This window comes from Eschrichtius robustus, chromosome 3 (genome assembly GCF_028021215.1).
Source record: "Eschrichtius robustus isolate mEscRob2 chromosome 3, mEscRob2.pri, whole genome shotgun sequence".
Classification (NCBI taxonomy): domain Eukaryota; kingdom Metazoa; phylum Chordata; class Mammalia; order Artiodactyla; family Eschrichtiidae; genus Eschrichtius; species Eschrichtius robustus.
The window spans coordinates 161358547-161383077 of NC_090826.1; the positions used below are offsets into that span (position 1 = coordinate 161358547).

Here is a 24531-nt window from a genome sequence, read left to right on the forward strand (position 1 = left end):
TTGTGCCCCAGCATGTGAATAATCCTGGAGAATGTTCCATTTGCACTTGAGAAGAATGTGTGATCTGCTGCTTTTGGATAGAATGCTCTATAAATATCAGTTAAGTCCATCTGGTCTAATGTGTCATTTAAGGCCTGTGTTTCCTTATTGATTTTCTGTCTGGATGATCTGTCCACTGATGAAAGTGGGGTATTAAAGCCCACCACTATTATTGTGTTACTGTCAATTTCTCCTTTTATGGCTGTATTTGCCTTATATATTGAGGTGCTCCTGTGTTGGGTGCATATATATTATCAATTGTTATATCTTCTTCTTGGATTGATCCCTTGATCACTAGGTAGTGTCCTTCTTGTCTCTTGTCTTTAAAGTCTATTTTGTCTGATATGAGTATTGCTACTCCAGCTTTTTTTTGATTTCCATTTGCATGGAATATCTTTTTCCATCCTGTCACTTTCAGTTTGTATGTGTTCCTAGATCTGAAGTGGGTCTCTTGTAGATAGCATATATATGGGTCTTGCTTTTGTATCCATTCGGCCAGTCTATGTCTTTTGGTTGGAGCATTTAATCCGTTTACGTTTAAGGTAGTTATCAATATGTGTGTTCTTAATGCCATTTCATTAACTGTTTGGGGTTTGTTTTTGTAGGTCTTTTTTCTTCCCTTACTCTTTTGTTCTCTTCCCTTGTGAGTTGATGACTAATTTTAGTGTTGTGTTTGGATTCCTTTTTCTTTTTTGTGTGTGTATCTATCGTAGATTTTTGATTTGTGGTTATCATGAGGTTTTGATATAACATTCTATATATAAACAAGATTGTTTTAAGTTGCTGGTCTTTCAACTTCAAATGCATTTCCAATCTCCTGCATTTGTGCTCTCTTCTCGCAATTCCTGGTTTTGATATCATATTTGTGTGTGGAAAATTTCCTACCTTTACTGTGTGTTTGCATTTACCAAAGAGCTTTTCCATATGGAATTTTTTCATCTCTAGTTTTGGCCTTTTCTTTTCTGCCTAGAGAAGTTTCTTTAACATTTGTTGCAAAGCTGGTCTGGTGGTGCTGAATTATCTTAGCTTTTGCTTGTCTGTAAAGCTTTTGATTTCTCTGTCGAATCTGAATGAGAGCCTTGCTGGGTAGAGTATCCTTGGTTGTAGGTTCTTCCCTTTCATCACTTTAAACATATCATGCCACTGCCTTCTGACCTGCAGAGTTTCTGCTGATAAATCAGCTGAAAACCTTGTGGGAGTTCCCTTGTATGTTATTTGTTGCTCCTCCCTTGTTGCTTTTAATATTTTTTCTTTGTATTTAATTTTTCTCAATTTGATTACTATGTGTCTTGGCGTGTTCCTCCTTGGGTTTATCCTGCCTGGGACTCTCTACACTTCCTGGACTTGGGTGACTGTTTCCTTTCCCATGTTTGCGGAGTTTTCAGCTATTATCTCTTCCAGTATTTTCTCAGGTCCTTTCTCTCTCTCTTCTCCTTCTGGGACCCCTATAATGCAAATGATCGTGCATTTGACATTGTCCCAGTGGTCTCAGGCTGTCTTCATTTCTTTTCACTCTTTTTTTCTTTATTCTGTTCTACAACAGTGATTTCCACCATTCTGTCTTCCAGCTCACTTATCCATTCCTCTGCTCACTTATTCTGCTACTGTTTCCTTCTAGTGTATTTTTTATTTCAGATATTGTATTGTTCATCTGTTTGTTCCTTAGTTCATCTAGGTTTTTGTATCTTCTCAAGCCATGCCTCCATTCTTTTTCTGAGATCTTGGATCATCTTTACTACCATTATACTGAATTCTTTTACGGGTAGATGATATTTTTCAATAAAGTTTTTGTTACACCAGTATTTAAATTAAATAGATACACTAGCTACACTCACCTGACCAAGTTAAACTATAAGCTGAATTTCAAACATCCTATTTACTTTTAGACCACTCTGAACCACAGATGACCAGTTTCATTCAAAGCTGTAATTACTCTGTAAACCTGAAAGCCAAATAAATAGAGGAAGTGCAAGATGCTATATCAAAAAAATACATACCAAAAAAATTTTTAGATATCACCGGTTCAGATTTTATTTAAAAGATTAGGTTTTATTTCAGATGCTTTAACCCTTTAAGTGCTAACTATATTCTTTTAAAAATAGTTCCACTGGGATTCCCTGGTGGCACAGTGGTTGAGAATCTGCCTGCCAATGCAGGGGACACGGGTTCGAGCCCTGGTCTGGGAAGATCCCACATGCCGTGGAGCAGCTGGGCCCGTGAGCCACGATTACTGAGCCTGCGCGTCTGGAGCCTGTGCTCCGCAACAAGAGAGGCCGCGATAGTGAGAAGCCCGTGCACCACGATGAAGAGTGGCCCCCGCTTGCCACAGCTAGAGAAAGCCCTCGCACAGAAACGAAGACCCAACACAGCCATAAAAAATTAATTAATTAATTTAAAAAAAAAGTTCCACTAACATCCAATGTGAAAAACAAATGCATAATAGATTCTATTTATAATTAAATCACAGAATTAAATAATGCTCTGAGTTATAATGACCATAAAGAGGGTTTATTTTTAAGGCCCCAGATGTAATATTACAGATATTCTTTAAAAGAGGGAAAAAACATTTCTCTCTTTTACTTAAAGGTTTTATTATCCAGGGAGCAAAAAAGCATAGCACCCAATTAAGACTCAACACATCAACCTTAAAGAGATTTATTCATTCCACTGAGAGTATAATAACTTAGGTGTGGCAGGTACCCTGGTAGCAAGATCAGTAGAGGATATGTGTACTGAGATCGCTATGTGCCAGGCACTGCACTGATTAGAGGTTTCTAAATGTTAATTTCATGTGAAGGCCAACCCTAAGAGCTGTTATGTTATTATCCTCCACATTATAAATGAGAGAATTGAGACTGAAACTAGCTAAATAACTTGCTCACAAACACACAGCTTGTAAGTAACTGTATAAGGATTTACCCAAGGTCTGTCTGAATCCACATTCCATGCTCATCTGGAAAGAATACACTGCTAGGAAAACTGCCTTTAAAAAAAATCAGTAATCATCTGCAGATGAAAGGCCTATCTGTTCCCTCCTCTGTGCCTTCCCCATACCTTCCAGTGCTTGACTGTTCTCCCTTCTGTGACATCTTTTCTTCTACAAAGAAATCCAGGATAACTTTCATCTGATAACAATGTTTGAAGAGGGAGGTGGGCCCCAATGTGTTTGCTCCTGACTCTGAACACACCATAGGGATGGTTAGTGATGAGGATTACCCTTCGTAGGATACTGATCCTGCCACTTTTTGTTTCTCCAAGTAGGCGTGTAAGGGAAAGGTGGATTCAAATGAGGAGCAGAAGAGAAAGAACGCAGCAAGGAGGGCAGCAGAGCCTCCGGATGTTTTCACTGCTGGACCTCACAAACTGCAATACCAGTAAAGCTAGCGGTAATACAAATTTTCAATTACTAATGATAGAAAAGTGATTCCCAACTTGCATTGGTCCAGCTGCATGTTTCTAGTGTTTGGGTTTGAATCATTTACCTATTACCCAGAGTCAACATATCCTTCTCCATATAAGGAAACAGAAGAGAAAAAAAAAGTTATTTTATATAATACAAAATTCTATACAAGAGGGGAGTAAGACTGGGTCACTAACATTATTTCCACTCTAGAAGACGTTTTCACTTTATGATACATATTTCAAATTCTGACATTTTAATTATCATAAACCTTACTTCTTTGGTTTTAACACGGATACTACTTGTGGATTTAAACTGTACTTGAAATCACAACATGTTAACGTGAACTTCTCCTAATATGTTTTTCTTTAATGAATATGGTCACCACAGATACCACCATTTACCAAAAGTACATTTAGAACCAACACTTTCCCCATCAACATATCTCTATCTTGTTGGTCCACCATATCCTGCTTCTAATTAATCAAACAAATACTTCAGGAGTCTTCTAGAACAACTGTTCTCTGCATACCCTCCACATACTTGAAATTTCCGGTAAAAATACACTGTGATCACTGTGGGACAATGTTTAAGATAATGAAAATGACATGAGGCATTTCCTAACATAGTTGTAAGAGTCATGCAAACATCTAATATACCATTAGGCAAGCTATTTTTTGGTTCTGCTTTTTGTTTGTTTGTTTGTTTTGCAATACAATAGCCATTAGAGTTCAGTAAGCTATTTTCTCTACTTACCTGTATGTCTGAAAATTTTTACGATAAGAAGTCAAAAATAGAAACTCCTTCCAAAATACTCTTAGATTCTTTCCTCAAAGTATGTACCAAAAATGTCCAAGGAAATTATTTTTTGAAAATAAAATGTGTATTTGAATACCTAAAATAAAGACCCTTCTAGTGAATTAAATTCATTGAACACAAGTTAAACTTCAGAATATTTCATTGGGCGTTGAAGTTTAAAAGTATCATTACTAGAATAATCAATTTATTTTGTATCAACTCTAATTTACAACTTAAATACCTCAAGCTTCCATGTATCAATGTGACAATTTCTACTCATCTTCATAGTTGCTTATCAATGCATACCAGGGTGAACAAACAATAAATATACACACAGAGCAAGATGCACATGTATTGAATGCTGCTTTCCTTCCCTTTAAAAGACAATATTTACAAGAGTGGCCTTTGTTACATATTTCTTAACCATTTAGCTAAGCTGTGGTTTCTACCGGTCTCCTGAAATCTTCTTCTCATCAAATACATTTTCCTTTTTCTCATTTTCATTTCTTTGCTGCATCTGATGCTCCTGGCTCCCTACCTGTGAGTCACTCTCCCAGGCCCCCATGACACACACTTGCCTGATTTTACCTGCAACTCTCTGACCATTCATTAATCTTCTTTCTTAAGGATTCTTCCTTAGAACTGAGCTGCTCCCTTATGCTGAGAACTTTGTGTTATGCTTCTCTTTTATGATAATTTTATCCTTAGTAAATTTAGACATTCATTAAACAAATATTTATTGTGTGTTCACAGCATGTCTGACAACAAGCCAGGCACTGGAAATACAGCAGTGAAGAAAACCAAGTCCCTTTTTTTCATAAAGTTTATATTTTACTGAGGAGATAAGTGGTCAAGCAATAAACAAGTAAAACAATTAATTTATAACATAATAGATGATAATAAGTACTATGAAGAAAAATTACGCAGGGCAACAAGTTAAAATGACAGGGAGGGTGGTACTATTTTAGAAAGACTAGTTAGAAAGGGTATTCCTTAATGAAATGGGCAACCAATGCAGACATCTGTGGGAAGAGTGATCTGGGTTGAAGGAACAGTAAGAGTAAAGACCCACAGTTGGAGAGAACCCACAGACATGTCTGAGAAATGGCAAGTCCAGTGTGACTGGAGTAAAGTAAGTTCTGGGTGTGGTAGGAGATGAGATCAAAAAGACCTTCAATGACCTGGTAAGGACTTTGGATGTCATTCTGCAGAGTCTCTCTCATGGCTCTGCCGCAATTATCACCTGACATTGGATGACTCTTAAACCTGCCCCTCTAGTGCCAGCCTTTCCATTGAGCTCCATTTCCATATGGCAAAACTGGCATCTCTCTTTTGAGGACCTATTATTTCCTCATTCTCAACATATCTAAAAGGGTATTTTTTTTAATCTTCCAAACTGAAAATTACAACATCAACACAATGTTTCCATTCATTTTATTTCTGTATCATCTTCCTAATCATCCAAGAAACACATCCTCAGTCGTCTTGGATTCTCCTTCAACCCAGCCTGCAACATTCACTGTAACAGTTCTTTTGTAACAAACCATCCCTTCTTTTCACTGCTAACACCCAACTGGAGAATTTATTACCAAAATCTGGATCCCTGAAATGGCCTCCTGGATGGTCTCCCCTTCTCCAGCCTTTTCTCCCTGTCCAAGTTGTCCTACATACTATTAGCCTGATTAGTCTTACTCAAACTCATTTAAAAAGTTTCAACCACAGCCATAAACAGGTCTCTGTGTCTTTGTAACAGTACAAAAATACTTAATTTATAATTTAGTTTGATACACTGCAAGCCAAATGAACAGCATACATTGGGATAATCAGCTCATTCATCTCTAGCAGAATAGAAAAAAAATCTCATCTTTGCCAACTTAGGTCAATAGGGAAACTATGTTTTCCATTATATATTTCTCCAAAATTCATTCTTTTTCAATAATTAACTACTAAGTCTTTACTTTAGCATATTATTAGCAGCTTAACCACAACATTAAGATATTACATGCATTATTTCTCACTTAATTCTCCCAATAAAGTTCTAAAGTATTTTCATCATTTCCATTTCACAAATAAAAAAAAATGAAAGCTGTCTGATTTTTAAGTCACTTGTTCAAAGTCATCAAGTCATTAAGGTTGTAAAGCTGAGTCTCTGATCCAGGTTTTCTAGCTCTAAATTCTTGGATCTTCTTAGTATGTCACATATTGTTTTAGGAATGTTAGCTGCTTATAAGAGAGGAAGTAAAGTTTTATTTATTTATAACAAGCTTTATTTATATACTTCACTTTCAAGTGTTCTGCAATACTAAAGTGATAGAAACAGGTGACATGCAGAGTACTGAAACAATTTTCCCCCAAAGAAAATTGACCAAAGTTACATTGGAAAAATGTCTTTCTGTCAATATTAGATTATTGATACAAAGCTGAGAGCACATTTGAAATATTTACTGACCAAAATGTTAAAAACCTAACATGAATTAACATGTAACTATAGTTATCGGAATCGGAACTTCTTCAGGTTTGTCAATTTAAGCCAACCTTGTTGATTCCTTAGTCATGTAAAACAATCTAGCTATAAGAATAGAGAGCCATTAGCAGAAAAACAGTAGAAATGTAAGTTCCTAAAGGCACAGAAATCCCAAAGAATTTAGGAGGTAACAGTAGATCTGTAAATAATACAGTTTAATAAAAATATTTTAACAAAATGTCCTATTTCCATAGGACGATTGTAAAGCTCAAAGGAAACAATGCGTATGGAATAATGCTATAAAGAATTATATTTTAATTACTTTATAAGAATATCCTATAGAGACAGAAACTTTATCAGTGTGCTTTTGGAAGCAATAACTGTTGCTGGTTGGATGATTCAATTAGCATGAACTATTCTGGCATGTTTCAAAAGCACTGCCATTTTAAAACATTAAAAATGTCTAAAAATGCAACCATAGTAATAGTGCACGGGTTGGGGGTGAGGGAGAAAGACAATGACAAATTGGTCCAAAAGGACACTGAGACTTCATAGTTGGAAGACCATTGTGCTGACAATTAGTAACAGGAAGCAGAGCACAAAACAAATGAATGAAAAAAGCTGAACTTGCAATGAAAGACCTTATTATAGTGCAGAAACATTATTGTAATAAAGGGGCAATGTACTCTCCTCCATAAAACTTTCAAACAGGCACCCTTGCCTCTTTTTTCATGCTCTGCATTTCATTTTTTCATTAGCATCTGCTTGATTATGTATTATTTCCAACCCCAAAGAATGCCTCTCTATCCTTCCTAAATTCCAAGGCTTAAAGGTCCTTCCCCTCACTGTGGCCTTGAGCCTCATTTAACTTTATTCAAAATATAACAAATGCTTTAAAATAGCATAAAGATATAGGGGAAAAAACAGAAAGGCAGCGATTTAGTATATAACTCCAGCAGGATAAAAAACGTGTCCCTCAAATCTGGTTTGTTAAAAATGCAATGATAATATAATTTGTACTAATATCCAGATGATTCTGTCTCTAAAAATTAGTGTTTCTCCTATGACTTCTTTGATATAATTGGAAGAAGAAGGCTGAAATCTTCACCTACTAAATTCTCTGCATTAAGCTTCAGTTTCCTTAAATGTAAATATCCAAAAGCTCTGAAATATATTTTCATATACTAGTTGAGACTGACAAGATTTGATCCATGATGCTAACATATAATCTAGTCTAGGGGCATGGAAAGCCCACACCTTCTGAACTGCCTATGCTAGAAAACCTCTTACCTGAAGACCCTACAGCAGCCAGAGATGTTTTAGTTAAGCAGTGGTGTGAAAAAAAGCACTGGCCTTGACACCTGAAAGCTGTGGGTTTAGCTTTCAGTTCCAAAGTTTATTAGATGCATGACCACTGGCAAATTCTATGAGCCCAGTTTCCCTAGCTATAAAATAGAGATATTATGTATCCTGAAAAAATGTCAGCAGAACTAGTAATATACATATAAAGTGCATAGCAAACAGGTGCTCAACAAGTGGTTATTATTATTATTATTACTTCTCAATAGACTGAATGTTCCAAGAAATTATTATCTGCTGCTGATAGGCAAATCATTGACTTCTAGAAGAAAAGACTTCAGAGATTCTTCATTCCAACTCCTTCTCATCACAGATGATAAAACACCAGGGTGGTGAAGTGACTGGCCCAATATTACATAATAAATTTCTATCAAATAATCAACCACCTGGCTACCACCCCTCCATGCTTGTCCCTCTGCTGTAGTATAAATAAATTTCACAGTTAAATAAAATATACCTCTTGAGAACAATGAGAGTCTGCTATTAACCTACTGTTAATAATACTTGACATATCACGAAGTTTTTGTGGTACTGAATATACATTACTTGAACAATGTCGTCATCTCTGAACCCCATTTATGATTAAATGCATTCAAGCCGGGTGTTAGTCCAGAATCCAAATCATAGTTAATTGTCCCATGTACTTGCTTTGAGACTCTAGGAAAGTTTCTTAATCTCTCTAGGTCTCAGTTTCACTATTTAGTTTGGTTTTTTTAAGGTAATATTTATTTCATGTTTTTCTTGTCATGTTCCTGTAAATAAGGCACCTCATACATTATAGGTGCTTAAAAAACGTTAGTTCTCTTCCTTTACTTCCTTAAGTCTCTGTTAATTTCATATGTATTAATTATAAGTAAGATGGGATTAAAGCAGCAAATATAATGGGCATATAATCATTTTTTAATTTACAATTTTGGGATATTTTTTTGGCTGCAACATGCAGCCTGCAGGATCTTAGTTCCTCGACCAGAGCAGTAAAAGGGCAGAGTCCTAACCACTGGACCACCAGGAATTCCCTAATTTACAATTTTAAAAAGTAATTACACATAAAGCTCTACTTTTTAGAAAAAAAAAATTTAAGTTAAAAACAAATAGTATATAAATAAGGCAGCTAGGTTTTATTTACATTTAACTCAACCAAAAATAATCTATAGAAGTAATCAGGTGATAAGTGAGTATACTCAGAAATGTGTGTAAAAAGAATTATTTTTACTCTTCAGATATGGAAGGGTATCATAGTGGAAAATTCTAGGATCAGTAATAAGATAAAACAACAGTACAAGGATCCTTAGCACCAAAGGCTAGCTGAGTGTTATACACTCAGTAAAATTTTATTTGAAAAACTGAAGTATATTGACCTATTAATAATTAATTTAATATTAAAAAATTATACGAAAATCCACCACAGTTGCTTATTACACACAGGCCGCAGGTGGTGATCCTCCCACCCCACACCCACTAATCACTCCGCATTCACACCACCTCAGCTCTCTTACACAAAATAAGTTGGATTTTAAAAAAATAAAGATAGATGATGCTCTCCTTTCCAAGCTAAAAGCTACAGTTCAAAATATTTTTAGCTAAAAAAAAAAAAAGTATTGACTTTAAGATGATATTTTAAAATAGAATATTTATTTGCATCAGTAAAATTATTTTATACTCTACGAGAAGAGAAGATGAATAGCAATGTTACTACAGAAACTGCATGTAAAACGCCAAGTAAGCAAATAGGGGACCGAATGCCTAACTCTGACACTAAGAAAACAAAGTATCTGGTATGATTACGGCATTCTGCTTAATATTTCAAGTGCCATATTTATTCCTATCATTTATCCTTCTTTCTCCTTTGATATTTTTCACTCTGTACAGGGATAAAGAAATAACATACCATCTGGAGATTTCATTCATATCTGAGGATTTCATACCCATTTAAATTAACAATAAGAGATTCAGCCGAAGTTTCTTAGAAATATTTCTTTCAAATTATTGCTACTCCTGTTACCTGGAATATATGTCATCTTTTGAAATCTTACTATTTCTCCAAACAATCTCAATTTTCAATGAGGCTTTTCTTGATGATCTAGTCCTTAATGATACCTCCCTTTCCTAAACTCTTTAATTATAAACTTACTTCAGAACTGAACCATCAAAATACCAATCACAAAATAGTAACTCCAAGGGTTTGTGGCATATTTTTGCTACTAGATTATAAATTCTTCAAATTCAAGAGCTATATCATATGTCTGTGGATTAATGAAATGAACGCAGGCTTTAAGGTTAGCATTCTGTTAGACACAGGTTGAAATTCTGGCTCTGCCATTTGCCAGATAAGTGACCTAAAGCAAGTCACATAATCTCTCTCAGTCTCTTTAAAATGGAGCACATAATACTTACCTCAGAATGTTGTTGTGAAGATTAAATGAGATAACATATGTGAAAGGGCCTGGCACATAGTAACGCTCAAAGAAAGGTTGGTTTCCTTCCTTATTTCCTTCTTTTTTCCCTCAGTACCTGGTACAACGTTGAGAACACAATAAACCCTCAATAAAAGCTTTCTAAATATTCATTTGAACTTAGATTTCCTAAAAATATGTTTAATTATTAATTGTGATAACTCCTATGTTTCCAAATTGTGTTACTTTAAATCATATGCACATAAGGTAGGAAATTTCAAAACAGAACAAAGCGTGTGAGGTTGTTACTTAGGATGATGAGAAAAGGAAGTAAAGAAAGGTAAAAGTATTTAAAAACAATTTAATTTAAAAGTATTTAAGAAGAATTCAGTGAAAATTATTACAGGTATGGTGTTCTTTACATAAGTATCTTTGGATAAGTGAGAGTTGATTGCTGACCTTAGGGGAAGTTGAATGAGAGAGAGAGGGAGGGAGGGAGGAGGAAGGGAGCAAGTCAGAGAGAGAAGGAAGAAGAGGAGAAAGGGAGGAAGGGAAAAAGAAAGGGATGAAGGAAGGGAGGAAGGAAGGTTGGTTCTGCTGGGATCTCTTTTATGTCCTCACATTAACGTAAGCTATTAACATTGATCACTCCCTGCCTGCCTTCCCCTGAAAACAATCCCCATTGCAAACTCTGTCTTACAAAAATGTAATTATCTAATGGGAGAACCAAATTAATTTAAAAATTTTCCGCAGTGGATGGTAACCAAAGAATCCTCTTAGAACAGTCAGAAAGATATTTGAGGATGTTATTACTTTTATTAAGAAACAAAAAACTTCTGACTAAAACTTCTAATTAAAGAATTTGGTCTGCACCCAGTTCCTCTGAGGTCAATCCAAATGGTGCTGCCCTTTCAGCTGCAGTGATGTCTTCTTCGTTTTCCAGAAAGGCCATGGGCATGGTTTAGGGGTCTAGCTCATGTTGTTTAGTTATAAGAAAGACTAGCCTCTACAGACAAAAGTCTTCGGCATTAAATAAAACTGAAAATTTTCCCCAAACCAAACAAGAGCTGCTGGTCTCAACTTCAACCTCGTTGTAGACAGGTTCTACTTAAAACTTGTAATGGTCTTTAAAGAAAACCCAATAGATTAGTTTCCACCCTACTCCAATGTAACTTAGCTGGAGAGGGGAAAATGGCTGCCATTTAACTCAATTAAGAAAATATTACTGAGCATATTCTATCTCATGTTATTACTTTTATTTGGATAGCATTTATAATTTACAAAGTGTTTTCACTTATATCATCTCATTTAACCCTCACCATAATCCTGAGAAGTAGATAACCTCATGTTTAAAAATGAGAAAAACAAAGATCAGAAAAGTTATGCCATTTGCCCAAGGTCACATAGCTAGTAAAGTAGCAGAACCAAGACTCAAACTTAGGTCTACTGACTCCAAGTCAAGTGACCTTCCAATATATCAGATCTTATAATAAATGTTATAGGAAATTTTTTAAATGAGTATACACAGTGATTGTGCTCTGGAAGTTTATCATTTCCCTTGATTCTACATAAGATCCCATAGTAAGTTATATGCTGATGAATGGGGCTGAGAAGGTAAAGACTACAACTAAATAGATTAGCTCTAGAGTAAATCAGAAGAGAGGGGTGAGAGATCATCTTTTCCCTGTATTAGGGGAAATACAGGCTCTAACCAATCTCATCAGGTCACCTGCAGTACTATAATAAAGGAAGTATTAAAATCGTGAGATTATCTAATAGGAAACTCAAATGATACACACATAAATTTACGTTTATAAAGGACATGTAACTGATGAAATCTTTCAGAGATACAGAGGGTTGTTCTCACATGTAGGAGGAGCTGGATTTGAAACTCTAAATCCATTAAAATGGGATTACACATTTTCTTTTGTGCACATTCGTCGTACAATGTAGAAAAAAGGAGGAAAGAGTAAAAATTCTGTGGAAAATTTTTTTCTTATCAGATTGAAGTGTGACTTGAATGAGAGGAAGAAAATATGTGACTAAATATGGCATTATACTCTTTAAAATTTTCTAAAAACTATCTCCTTTTAAAGTGATTTTTAAAAAAGGTTCTCTCTACTCCCAATTCTAAACTTGGTTTATGGGTTAAATTTTGCAAATATGTAAATATAGTACCACCCATAAAAATGAAGGATAAGAAGAAATTTTAATTAAATTTATAGTAATTCACTTAATTTTTAAGTAAGGCATTCCTTACAGTGAGATAGATGCACCTAGTACCAGATATAACTGTCTGTTTTCCTAAAAATCTGAACCCAATTAGAGGGAAAAAAGCACCAAATCTTCAAATGATCAAGTACATAAAATGGTCTAAAAATCACTCAAAACAAAAGCAGGGTTAGAATTCCACATGCAATTGAACCTAACAAAATCTAGCAATTTAGGTCCCAAAAATGTATGGAACATTGAGGAGTAATAGAAGAAAAAAGGAATACTTGAATATATACAGTATAAACATAAATATGAAAAAAATTCATCTTCCTCTTGTGAAAATGGAGAAAATTTAAGATTCTTCTGAGCAAGATGATATGTGCAAGGGAAGATTTTTTTTGAAGATGAATCTATCCTATGCATTGCTTCCAAATACTCCAGAGAGGAGAATACTTGAAGGCAAGAGATCTATTAAGAGACTATCAAAATAATCCAGGGGGGGAACTGATGAAGAGCTGAACTAGGATGACAGCAGTGAGACTGGAAAATAGGGAAAATAAGACAATCCCTAGCTGACTGATTGACTCATATTAGGAAGAAAAAGAAAACTATTGGTCTATGGATGAATGCCTTCTACTGTACACTATAACCATATAGGTTCTTTTTTAATCAAACAGTGATTGGACACCTAATGCTCAAAATCCACCAATGGTTTTCAACGGGTTTCCATTAAAAACATCAAACTGGTATTCAAGATCTTTCACAACCTGATTACAATTTATCTAATCGTAACGGTTTTTTTCCTCCAACAAAAACTCTCTATCCATCTAGCATATTGCCTATACTATTCACAAACAGGCTACTCCTTAATTCCAGACTTCATATTTGCTTATGTTGTTAACCTCACTGAGAAAGTCTTCCTTCTTCCAAAAACCTAAATATCACCTGTCCTTCTGGGCTCATGTTAACCTTATCTCATGTGTAAATTCTTATCTAGTCATCTTACCTTAACTTTACCTACTCTCTCAACTTCTACAGCATTTATTTTCTATAAAATTCATCTCATTTTCCCTCCCATTGCTATATGCTCTATTCAAATGTGTTCCAGAGTCAATGATAAATTCCTACAAACAAAAATTGTATTTTATACTCCTTTTAGAATCTAGTATGGTTCTAATAATCAATAAGCCCTTTAAAAGTAAGCTATTCTGATCTCTCATAATCCTTGTATACATTTATATAGCATAGGGTTATTTTAGATTTACAGTATTGCTTTTCTAGATTGCAGACTTTTCTATTACATGTTGTGTAAGACTAAGAATCAAGTCATACGCTATTTCTCTATCCCCGTGAACAACCACAATGAAAGCATTAGTAGGAATCAATTGATTTTTCTACACACTTAAAATCTCTGAGTCTAATATTTATTCAGAGGTAAAAATGGTTTTTGGTAGGTTAAAGTCCCATAATTCCCTTACTTTCTTTCAAAGAGAAGAAGAAAAACAGATTAGTGAGTAAACATGTCATTTCACTTTTAAAACTGGCCTACGAAATGCAGACTGACCAATTTCTTTTTTAAAAGGGATAGAAGAAGATAGAAGAAAGGTTTCAGAGAGGAAAGGGATATTGTCAGAGTGGGCCAGTTTCTGCAACATGGAATAAGGGAGAATTCTAGTAGGTGCTCCTGGGGACACAGGCTGGCGCTTCTCCCTTCCCACCACTGTGAGGAGGAAGAATTAGATCAAAAGTAGGATGAGCCTCAAGACCTGGGCAAATGTTCAAGTTCTCCATTGGGCAATTGTTTCCACTTCTGAGTTGGGCTAATAACTGTCAAAATGTCAGACCATGACTACTAACTGGGTAGACAAGCTATTGTGCTCAATGTACCTTTGAAAATAGCTTTGCAACAATGCTTGTATGTAGCCTATATTATTTTTCAGTCAAAGTGTAATGCTTCCTATGCCAAGATAAATCTCAATATATAATTAGTAACATACCTAACCATAATTCTGATTAGAGATATAATTTTCTTGAAAAAAATATTATTTTACTTACATTTCTATAGTATATTTAGAAGGCAACTGCACATATAGTTCATATTTGTTCCACCCAAAAAAGGATAAAGGTCAAATACTGTTATCCGCATTTTATAGGTGTTGGAGAGTTTACAATCCGCGTGCCAAAGGATATTTAGAATTTAAGATTTGGAATCGGACCCAAAATCAGATCTCAAAGCTCTAGATAGGGAAAATGGCACAGAATGGAAGCGGGGAATTGGGGGGGGGGGTGCGGCTAGTGCAGAGTGGGAGATAACACCTAAATGACAGTAGAGAGATTTGAGTTTTAATCTTGATACTTAACTACCACTATACCTAGTAAAGCAACCTTAAAAAGATCACTGAATTTTCAAAGGCTTCTTTTTTCTCATCTAAAAAAGGAGAAATCTGGACTAGATGTTTTCAGACATTCATTCAAAAAGTTATTAAACCCTAGTATGTAGGCACTAGGAGATATAAGATAACACTAGGCTTTTTCCCCTAAAATAACTCACAGATTAGTGGACGAGACATACACATGAACAAGACAAGCGAGAAACAATGTGATAACGACAAAAGATAACAGCGTTGTAAAGAGCAGAGAGGAATAATTTAGCAAGGAATGAGGATAGGGATTTAAATCTGAATTGTCTTAAAGGACAAAAAAAAAAAATTATTCCAGCAAATAGAGGACAGAAGGACATTCCAATCAGAGGGAACAGCAAAAACAAAGGCTCAGAGTAGGAAAGCAGCATAGTTTATATAGGGAATTATAAGCAGTTCAGTACTGCCAAAGTATAATTGGACAGCAGAAGAGAGATGAGGCAAGAGTTGAAAGCAGAGGCCAGATTGAGGAGATCTTTGTGTGATATAGAAGGAATCTGGACTTTATCCAGTAGGCAATGAAGATCCAGGGCAGGGCTTTCATAGGGTAGCAGCATAGTTAGTATTTAATTTTAGAAAGATCACTTTGACAGTCATGTGAAGGAAGAATATGAGTGGTAGAAACTACAGGCAGAGATCTATAGTTAAGAATCTATAGCAGAGATGATGAGGGCTTATTCTAGGGTGGTTACAGAGAAGGACGTAAGTTAAAGAAATAAGCAAAACCAGCAGGACTAGAAATGAATTGGGAGTGGGGTGAAGATTTGAAGAAAAAAAAAAGGCATGGAATAGACCCAGGTTTCTGCTCAAGACAGAACTGAGGTAGTGAATACAGGGGGGAAAGTTGACAAAATTATCTTCAGTTCAGCTTAGGATATGTTGACTACAAAAGAATATCTAGGTAGAGATGTCCAGCAGTCAGTTGAATATAGTACCTTAATGCTCAGAAAAGAGGCCTGCCCTGAAGATACATAAGTGTGGGAGCAAGCTGCATACTAGGAGTAACTGAAACCTTCATGTGAATGTGACCATCCAGGGAGAGGGTACATAGTGAGAACAGTCCTTGGCCAGAACCCAGTTAGATATCAAAATGCATGCAATAGGCAAAGGAAGAAAACCAGGAAAGAAAAGCATCCTAGAACACAATGGGAGAGATCATCCCAAAAAGGAAGTAGTAATCAAAAGTATAAAATATATCCCAGATATAAATCCAGGAAAAGAAAAACTGAAAAATGTCTACTACTCTTAGCAATTAAGGGGTCACTGGAGAACTTACTAAAAGTGGTTTCAATCAAGTGAATAAGAAAGCAAGTTAGACTGCAGTGGACTGAAAAGTAGAAACTAGTATAAAGACTTATCTGTTTGGAAATTTTAAATCAGAAGAAAAGGAATTTGAAACTTCATGAAGATTGGAAAGATCAATTCCAAATCCCTTCTAGTTCTCATACTTTATTTTTTTCATATGGATAAAAAACCTATTTTGGTAAAATTTCATTAAAACCCACAAAGATTAATTTTTGAAGTACCATTTTTAATTATCAGGAAAAGTAGGGGACTCATTGTAGCTATGAATGGAATACATGTGTATATGTAACATTTCCCAACGTAGCTTCGAAATACCTTGTATTTCTAGTTCCTTTTTTCATATACGAGTATCTTTTTTCATATACTAAAGTGGGCTAGGACAAAAGGGAAACTATTAGTGGAGTAACCCTCTCTGGCTCCAACTGTTCCTTCTCTTAATACCTCATGAAAACATCCTTTGTTACCCTCTGCCTGGAATATCCTTCACCTCTATTTTAATTTGCTTAATTCCTACTCACTCTTCAAGGGCTTGCTCAAACTCCCCTCACAGAATCACAGAATCACAGAATGTTAGAGACAAAAGGGCCTTACAAATTCATTGAATCCAGATGTTCTCACTATGCTGATGAAGGGACTAAAGACCACAGTGTCTCAGAGAATGACCAGCCCAAGGTCATACTCATAGCTTTTGGTGGAGCTTAAATTTGAACTATTTCTTCACCCAGGGCCCATTTCACTACACATTATTTCCTCAGATAATTATTATTTATAAAACTTACAATTGCAATAAGTCAGGTGTTAAAAATAATCAATTTAAAATAGTTTATTTAGTATCAGATCCACGTTAACACCCTTCCAAAAATTAAGAAGCCGGTCTATAACTTATTAGTTTGACTCAACTATCCACAACTACTTGATTATACAAGCAAAGATTACAGATGTCGACTAATATTGATTTCATGGATAAGTTGACTGTCAGTCACTAAATAGGTTTTCTCCTCAAGAGTGCAGCATTTATTTCAGCCTCTGCCAGTGGAAGTGTCAGAGCAGATGTTGGCAGACTGTGACATACAGTATGTCTTTAAAACTTGTTGAGGTGTGAAATTTCATAAGGTCAAAGAATGCTGCATTTTGATCAGCAGATACAGGAGTTCTATACTTTATAAATTATTTCAGACAAACCAATAATAGCATTTGCTAGTAAAATAGAAGAAACTAAGAAACCATACTGGCTTTAGGTCAGATATGATAATGTATGTTGCTTATGTTTTAAAAGCCAATTTCTATCACTTTAAAGCAAATGCTTGCAAAAAAGATCTTTAGAAAGAAAATGCATTCTTAAAGTCAATACAAAATACAAGATATTATTTCAATTGACAATAGGATTTTTAAAATAATTTTCTACTGAAAGAAAGCCATAAATTTGGTGGAGAGAAAAATTATTTTCTTAATTAATGCACAAATACAACAGTATTCTCACTTTTTAAAAAATGAAGTTCCCTACGGAACAATCCACTTATATAAACAGAGAATTTTTTTTTTTTTTTTAAGTAAGATTTCACAAACTCTTTGGTTTATTGTTTTACCTTATTGTTTAAAAAAATTGAAAGAAAGTATCTATAAAAAGGACTGGGGCTCTATATAATGATAAAATGACTTTTATAATATTTGAGGATTTTTATTACCTTGGATTTTCTGATGTTGCTATTTATTATATTTTTAATTTATTTTTTGCTTCAATTTTCCCTCACATCTTTTCTAAACGTGGCTAATAGATAACAACATACAACCAAAATTAAAATTAAGAATGGTGTCTAGTTAAAGATTTTATCCCAATGGTACAAACTTTATCTCTTATGCAAGTTTATTCTAAGCTAACGTAACTTTTAAAATGCTTTACTCCTAAATTAACACAGAAAACTCCTTTCATTGATTAATCAGTAATTTGAACAATCTGAAAGCCTGGTCATAACAATTATAATCACCATTATCATCTTTCAGTTTATTTTGTGCTATGTTCAAGCAAATATACAATTTCTAAATAAGTTTAAATTATAAACATTTTTGTTAGATATTTGTAAGGAAGAAAAATTTACTACAAACATAAAATCTCCCCAGAAGATAATGTCTAATGTAAATCACTTGTTTCTTATCATACAATCAATCAAAAGAGCTAAAACTATGATAGGAAACTTTGATTAGAGATGCACTAAGTACTGCAACATCTTACAACCAAGTTCAGTCCAGCAACCAAGTTCAAAGGTCTTTGTTTACACTTTATAGAGAAAAACTTGAGGTATGTATTTGAGGAATTGTTTTTATCACAAAGTTCTAACTATAAAAATATTAAACTATTTTGCATTATATAAGACCACATGTTATCGATAATCCCTATGCTAAGGAACTGAAATTCTATCTAAGCTGAAAATTTCTCTATTAAATACAAACCTAAACTTTTTCATAGGCTTTTCATATATCCCATGATATGTGACACATAAGGCCATACAAATAAATAAATACAAGGTGAATCAACAGTTATAATTAACTTACTTGCTACTGAAAAGTTGTTGAGGGGATAAGGTAAATCCACATCTTGGGGTTTCTCTTTATATCCTATGAATGAGCCATCTGTCTTCAAAAGGAAATATCTTGGCCTCCAGTTTTTTATATATTCTCCTACATGAGGAAAGCATGCATGTTAATGCTGGGGGAAAAAAGGAACAGCAGCTTTTATGTGAAAAATAAATTATGGTACAATATATGTCCTACAACACTGGCCTCCAAAAATTTAGATAGGCAATTTTCTTTTAACTTAGTTTACAAAAGAAAATACATAAGCCTGCAATTAAGATTCAATAAAAACCCAAACATGTTTTGTTTTTAATGATTTCACACTTTGATAATTCATTTGCACCATTATTTCTTCAGAGAATCATTCAACTGAGTACACATTTTGTTCAGTTTTTCGTATCAGATGGTTGTTAGAGCATATTTTCAGCCGTTTTAAAAAGCCTTGGAAAATAAATCATACACACAGTATCAAGGAATTTCGATGAAAAAACACTTATCATAAGAGGGACATGAAATAGATGTTTCTCTTCCATGTACCACAACTAATTGTGTCATTTTTTAAAAGAAAGATAAAAATTCTGTTTTCATTGTTAAATCTTGATCGTAACTTGTTTAAACAACATTTTATTGTTATGCATGAGAAAAAAACTGTACAAATGCTGTAAACAAGTCAAGGAAATGAAAGAACATGGGTTAATAGAGCTTAAAAACCACACACACTCATACACACAAATGTAATAACTAAGAACACATGGTAGTTCCAAGCACGTAATAGTCAATAAATGTATATTTTATCAGATTTTGATATAAGCTATCAACTAGCCACCAAAATATAAATTTTTAACAACCGGATCACCATTTGCTTACTTCATACTTCTTTTAAATTTTAAGCAACAGAGGTGTTCCATGATACTCTAAGAGCTGGAAGGCTCCCTGGTCTCAATTTTCAGTTCTCTACTGGCTATTTCCACCTGGCTTTTCAATCTCAAGTGGTTAATCACAGCACTATAAAAATGTGAAAGCAGTTCAGCTTTCCCTACAAATCCGTTTCTCTTGACACCAGTTATTGAAGTTCAAACCTAGCACTTGACTGTTCCCTCTCCTTATCCTATCAGTAGGTAGGTCAATACTGCCTTCACAAGTCTCTCTCTCATTTAGCCAACCCAAACTGCCCTAACACCTTACATCTGCCCTTCTGCTAATGCACTGTGACTGCTCTCCCATTCTACTCATCCCCCTCCTTCCATCTTATACATCTATCACCTCCAGATAATTCTAATGTCTGTTATGTACTGCTTTCATTATATCATTTTGTGCTCAAAAATATTCTGAATCCTTACTGTTTACTGTAAAGTGTCAGTTTCTTAGTATAAAATGTGAGCTCTTCCATAATCTCACCCCTAACATGTATTTCAGATGTGGAATCATTCCTCTGAATCAGCAATTCTCCAAATTCTTATCGCAGACCTCTTTACACCCTTAAATACTTTTAATACTTAAATATACCCAACAAATTTTTGTGTATGTAGATTACATCTATAATGTTTACTGTATTAGAAACTGAAAATTTAAATTCTTATTACTTCCTTTAATAGTAACAATAAACTCATTACATGCAACATTAATATTTTTATTAAAATAGTTTTATTTTCTAAAACAAAAAAATTAGTGTGAAGAGCAGAACTGCTTTACATCTTTGAAAGTCTCTTTAATCTTTGGCTTAACAGAAGACAGCCAGTCTCATACCTGCTTTAACCTGTTACGGTATGTTGTTTTGATTGAAATATAGAAAAAAAAAATCTGGCTCAAACAGATGTGTAGCTGGAAAAGGGCAGAGTATTCAGATAGTTATAGATGTCTTTCTTTGATACTACACCAGCATTTGACAAACAGTCATTTTCTAAAAGGTTAACTGCAATGTGGAATTTGAAACCATTATCAGTGAACTTTCTGTACTCTGCTATGTGAAGTCCACTGGTCTGTATTTCACACTGAATGAATCTTTTACGCTCTGCATGATTTTGTAACATCACTCACTGTTCGTTTAGGAAACACTAGTCCACCAAGTCATACTGGTCTTCCAAATATTGACACAATTCATTATACAATCACATTCATTATCACTACAAATCAAAGTAAGCAGTAGGAAGCTGTGAAGCTCATGATGGCAGATATGTTCTCCAAAATTCTACTCTTTGCTTTAAAACTCAGTTTTAACCATCGGAAGTAAACATTGTCAGTTCTTTTTCCTTCAAGTGATACACTCCAAGTGCCCAACCTAGTGCCTGCCACTTTATCGATGCTCAATAATAACTTACTAAATGAATAAATATGTATATGAATATCTTCCCCACAAGTATATAAGCACACAAGAGGAACTTAAGGGAAAGAAAAGGAAAACCTGACACCCCTCCTCAGTTTAATTTACTTAAAAATATGGCCCTAATGTGAATAAACACAGGCCAAATTTGTAAAACCAGAATGCTAAACCCACAGTCCCCATTAAAAAATGAAACAGTTCCTTTCTTGATTGTACTTATTGTTTTATTTTTCCATTCATATTTAAGTATTCCTATATAAAATTTAAAATATAAAATGTTCTCTAATTAGCAATATAATATTTAGAGTTCAAATGCTATTTTAAAACAATAACAAATTTATACAGGTACAAAGTGCTATAAGTCTGATAAGCTAAATAATAATGGTTTAATAATTATACCAAAGATAAAATGAAAGTAATTCATTTTGAAAATTTTAAAAAAGAAAAAATCGGATAACACCATTTCTTATACATCATTTCTTCTTATTTTTTAAGAGTACTAAATACACTTATTTTAAAAGTGTATAATTAAATAAAAGTTTTCATTTCTACGAATAATTTCCTGTCAGCCACTAAGTATTTACAAGCACAGATAAAAGACACAAAACATCACCACAAAATTTTATCTTTTTACTAAACAAATCTTAAGAAATTTAAAGTATTTTATGTGGTTTATAGCAGGACTTCTGGTTACCAAAAAGTTCTTAAAAATAAATCTATTATGCATCCCTGACAGGTAATAATACATTATACCCAGACTGTGAGATAGTCATTGACCCAGAAGAAAAGCTGGAAAGTCAAAATTTCCCTTCTTTATTAGACAAAAATAAGTATTTCTCACAAAATTTTATTACTAATTTTGAATTGATTCAGTTAATCAACAACTGTACTGTCACGCTAAGCTAATAGTGGATCTCAAACTTTCAATGAAGACTCTTGAAGGTAATTTTTATTTTGTCATTTTTCATCTATAATATGAATGGACTTTCTGAGAAAGTGCTTGGAGTGCATTCATGTATTTACTAATTTATTCTAGGTGCTAGGAACACAGTTGCAGACCCCCCCCCCAAAAAATGGTCTCTAACTCATAAAGCTTATATTCCAGTATTACACAAGATTTCAGGTGCCCCCTAAAATTTGCAGAAGGGTTCTGAGTATTCCTGAAAGTGGATCCTTTTTTATAGGTTCCTATAAACATTCTCAACTAAAGCTCATATAATAGCATGATGTGTTGGCCTAATTAAATATTCATTTTCTAGTTCCAGAAGTGGAACCGAGGCTCAAAGAAATGGGCCTTACAAGGACACAAACTCATAAGGTATTAATAAAAGAAAAAAGTGAGCTTATTGCCACCTTCTAAACCCAGTACAGAAGAAGGATAATATTCCTAGCTTAAAAGAATAAAAAAAGTTATAGCTTTTCACAACACCTTGGCAAGACACTGTGTAAACTGATGGCAAAGTAGAATTGTTCCTGCAGCCTTGGGGTTCCCAAGAAAACCGGATCTTGTCCAGCTGGTCATGGAACACTTTCTTAATTCACTCAGCTGAGGCAGTGAGAGTTCAAATAAGGCACATCTTCTCAGGCTGCTCTAAAAATATGGCCAAAAAGTCCTGGCTTTTACAGGGGCTAAGTGCCTAGAATAAAGTTACCCTCTCTGCCACAGATCCTTTTAGATAGACTGCTAGACATTTTATTTTTTAAGCATAGCATTTACCCCTAAGTTTATACCTGCCGCATTAAAACCAAGTTGCATCATATTTTTTATATTTATAGCCCATAGACTTGAACTAATTTAAGAGACAGCCTGGTTATAATGGGGAGAAAGTCTTGTTAAATAAAGCAGCAGCATTTATGGGGTACCAAGTCCTCTGAAGAGACTGTTCCATGGATACCCATCAATATACATTCGAAATTTGTATGCACTGTCAGCAAGCACCACGGTTACACCTGGACAAGATTTCCATCACAACTTTCTATCTACCTTAATGGGTGCTTCCAATTCTTTCGTACTCCTTGGCTGGAGGCTTTATATATTTTGAAGTATGCTATTACGAACATCACAACACATAATTTCTAACAAAGTTTCTGATATTTTGGCTTCTGTAGTAGACTGAATGGTGAACCCAAAATGTATGTATACACCCTAATCCCTGGAAACTGGGAATAACACCTTACATGGCAAAAGGATTTTGAGAAGAGAAGCTTCTCAAAAGAGAAGCTTATCCTGGATTATCTGGGTGAGCCCTAAATCCAATTACAAATATCTATAAAAGTGAAGCAGAAGAAGATTTGACACATAGAGAAAAGGAAGAGGCAATGTGACCATGGAGACAGATATTGGAATGATGCACCACAAGCAAAGGACTATCTGAAGACACCAGAAACTGTAAGAGGCAAGGATTCTCCTCTGAAGTCTCCACAGGGAGCCTTACACCTGGATTCTAACTTACACCTGCTGCTTACACCTGCTGATACCTTGATTCTAACTTCTGGCCTCCAGAACTGTGAGAGAATAAATGTCTGTTGTTTTAAGCCACCCAATTTTCCGTAATTTGTTACAGCAGCCCTAGAAAACTAATGCAGCGTCTCAACACTATAACCAAAGGCTTGTCTACAGAAACCAAACAAATAAACAAACAAAACCCTACTGATTAAGTTCTTGGCATGAGTGGTATAGAGACTCATAGTTAATACCTTATGCATACAGAGGGAAAAATCCACATCACTTCTATAAATAGCAGAGAATCCTATTTATGAAATGTGGGGTTGGAAGAAGCTGTTTACTGGAGTTCACAGTTTTACTTAGTTATGAGGACTTCAGATTCTGGACTTTTGCCAGCTTTCTTACCTTACTTAATAATTTACTTCTTGTAATTTCTTAAAGCAAACTGAAATTATGGTTTCTGTTATAGATACAGGTGATATAGCTTTTAAAATTACCAATGGCCACTCATACTTGCTGTAACAGAGGCTTCAAAAGCTAATCACTTGCTAAGGAAGAGGCTGAAGGCATTCTCACATGCATGTCAGGAAAGAGGCATTACTGTTTTGACTCATCATAAAGCTGAAACTTAGCTTTCCTGAAAATACTGAGTTTTTTATATTGTATTTTCTTGTTCAATCACAGTCCAAGTTTTTTTCTTGCCTGCACCACGTGGCACATGGGATCTTAGTTCCTCGACCAGGGATCGAACCCATGTCCCCTGCGTTGGAAGTGCAGAGTCTTAACCCCTGGACCGCCAGGG

At 34.7% G+C, this 24531-nt stretch overlaps 1 protein-coding gene across 3 annotated transcripts in view; it reads right to left on the reverse strand.

Moving 5' to 3' along the window:
- AKT3 (AKT serine/threonine kinase 3) overlaps positions 1-24531 on the reverse strand; it is a 379319-nt gene that overhangs the window by 213412 nt on the left and 141376 nt on the right. For all 3 annotated transcript variants that reach the window (XM_068541689.1, XM_068541691.1, XM_068541690.1), the window contains one exon: positions 18943-19068. In XM_068541689.1, the coding sequence (XP_068397790.1) occupies positions 18943-19068 (126 nt within the window). The remainder of the gene's footprint in view (positions 1-18942; positions 19069-24531) is intronic.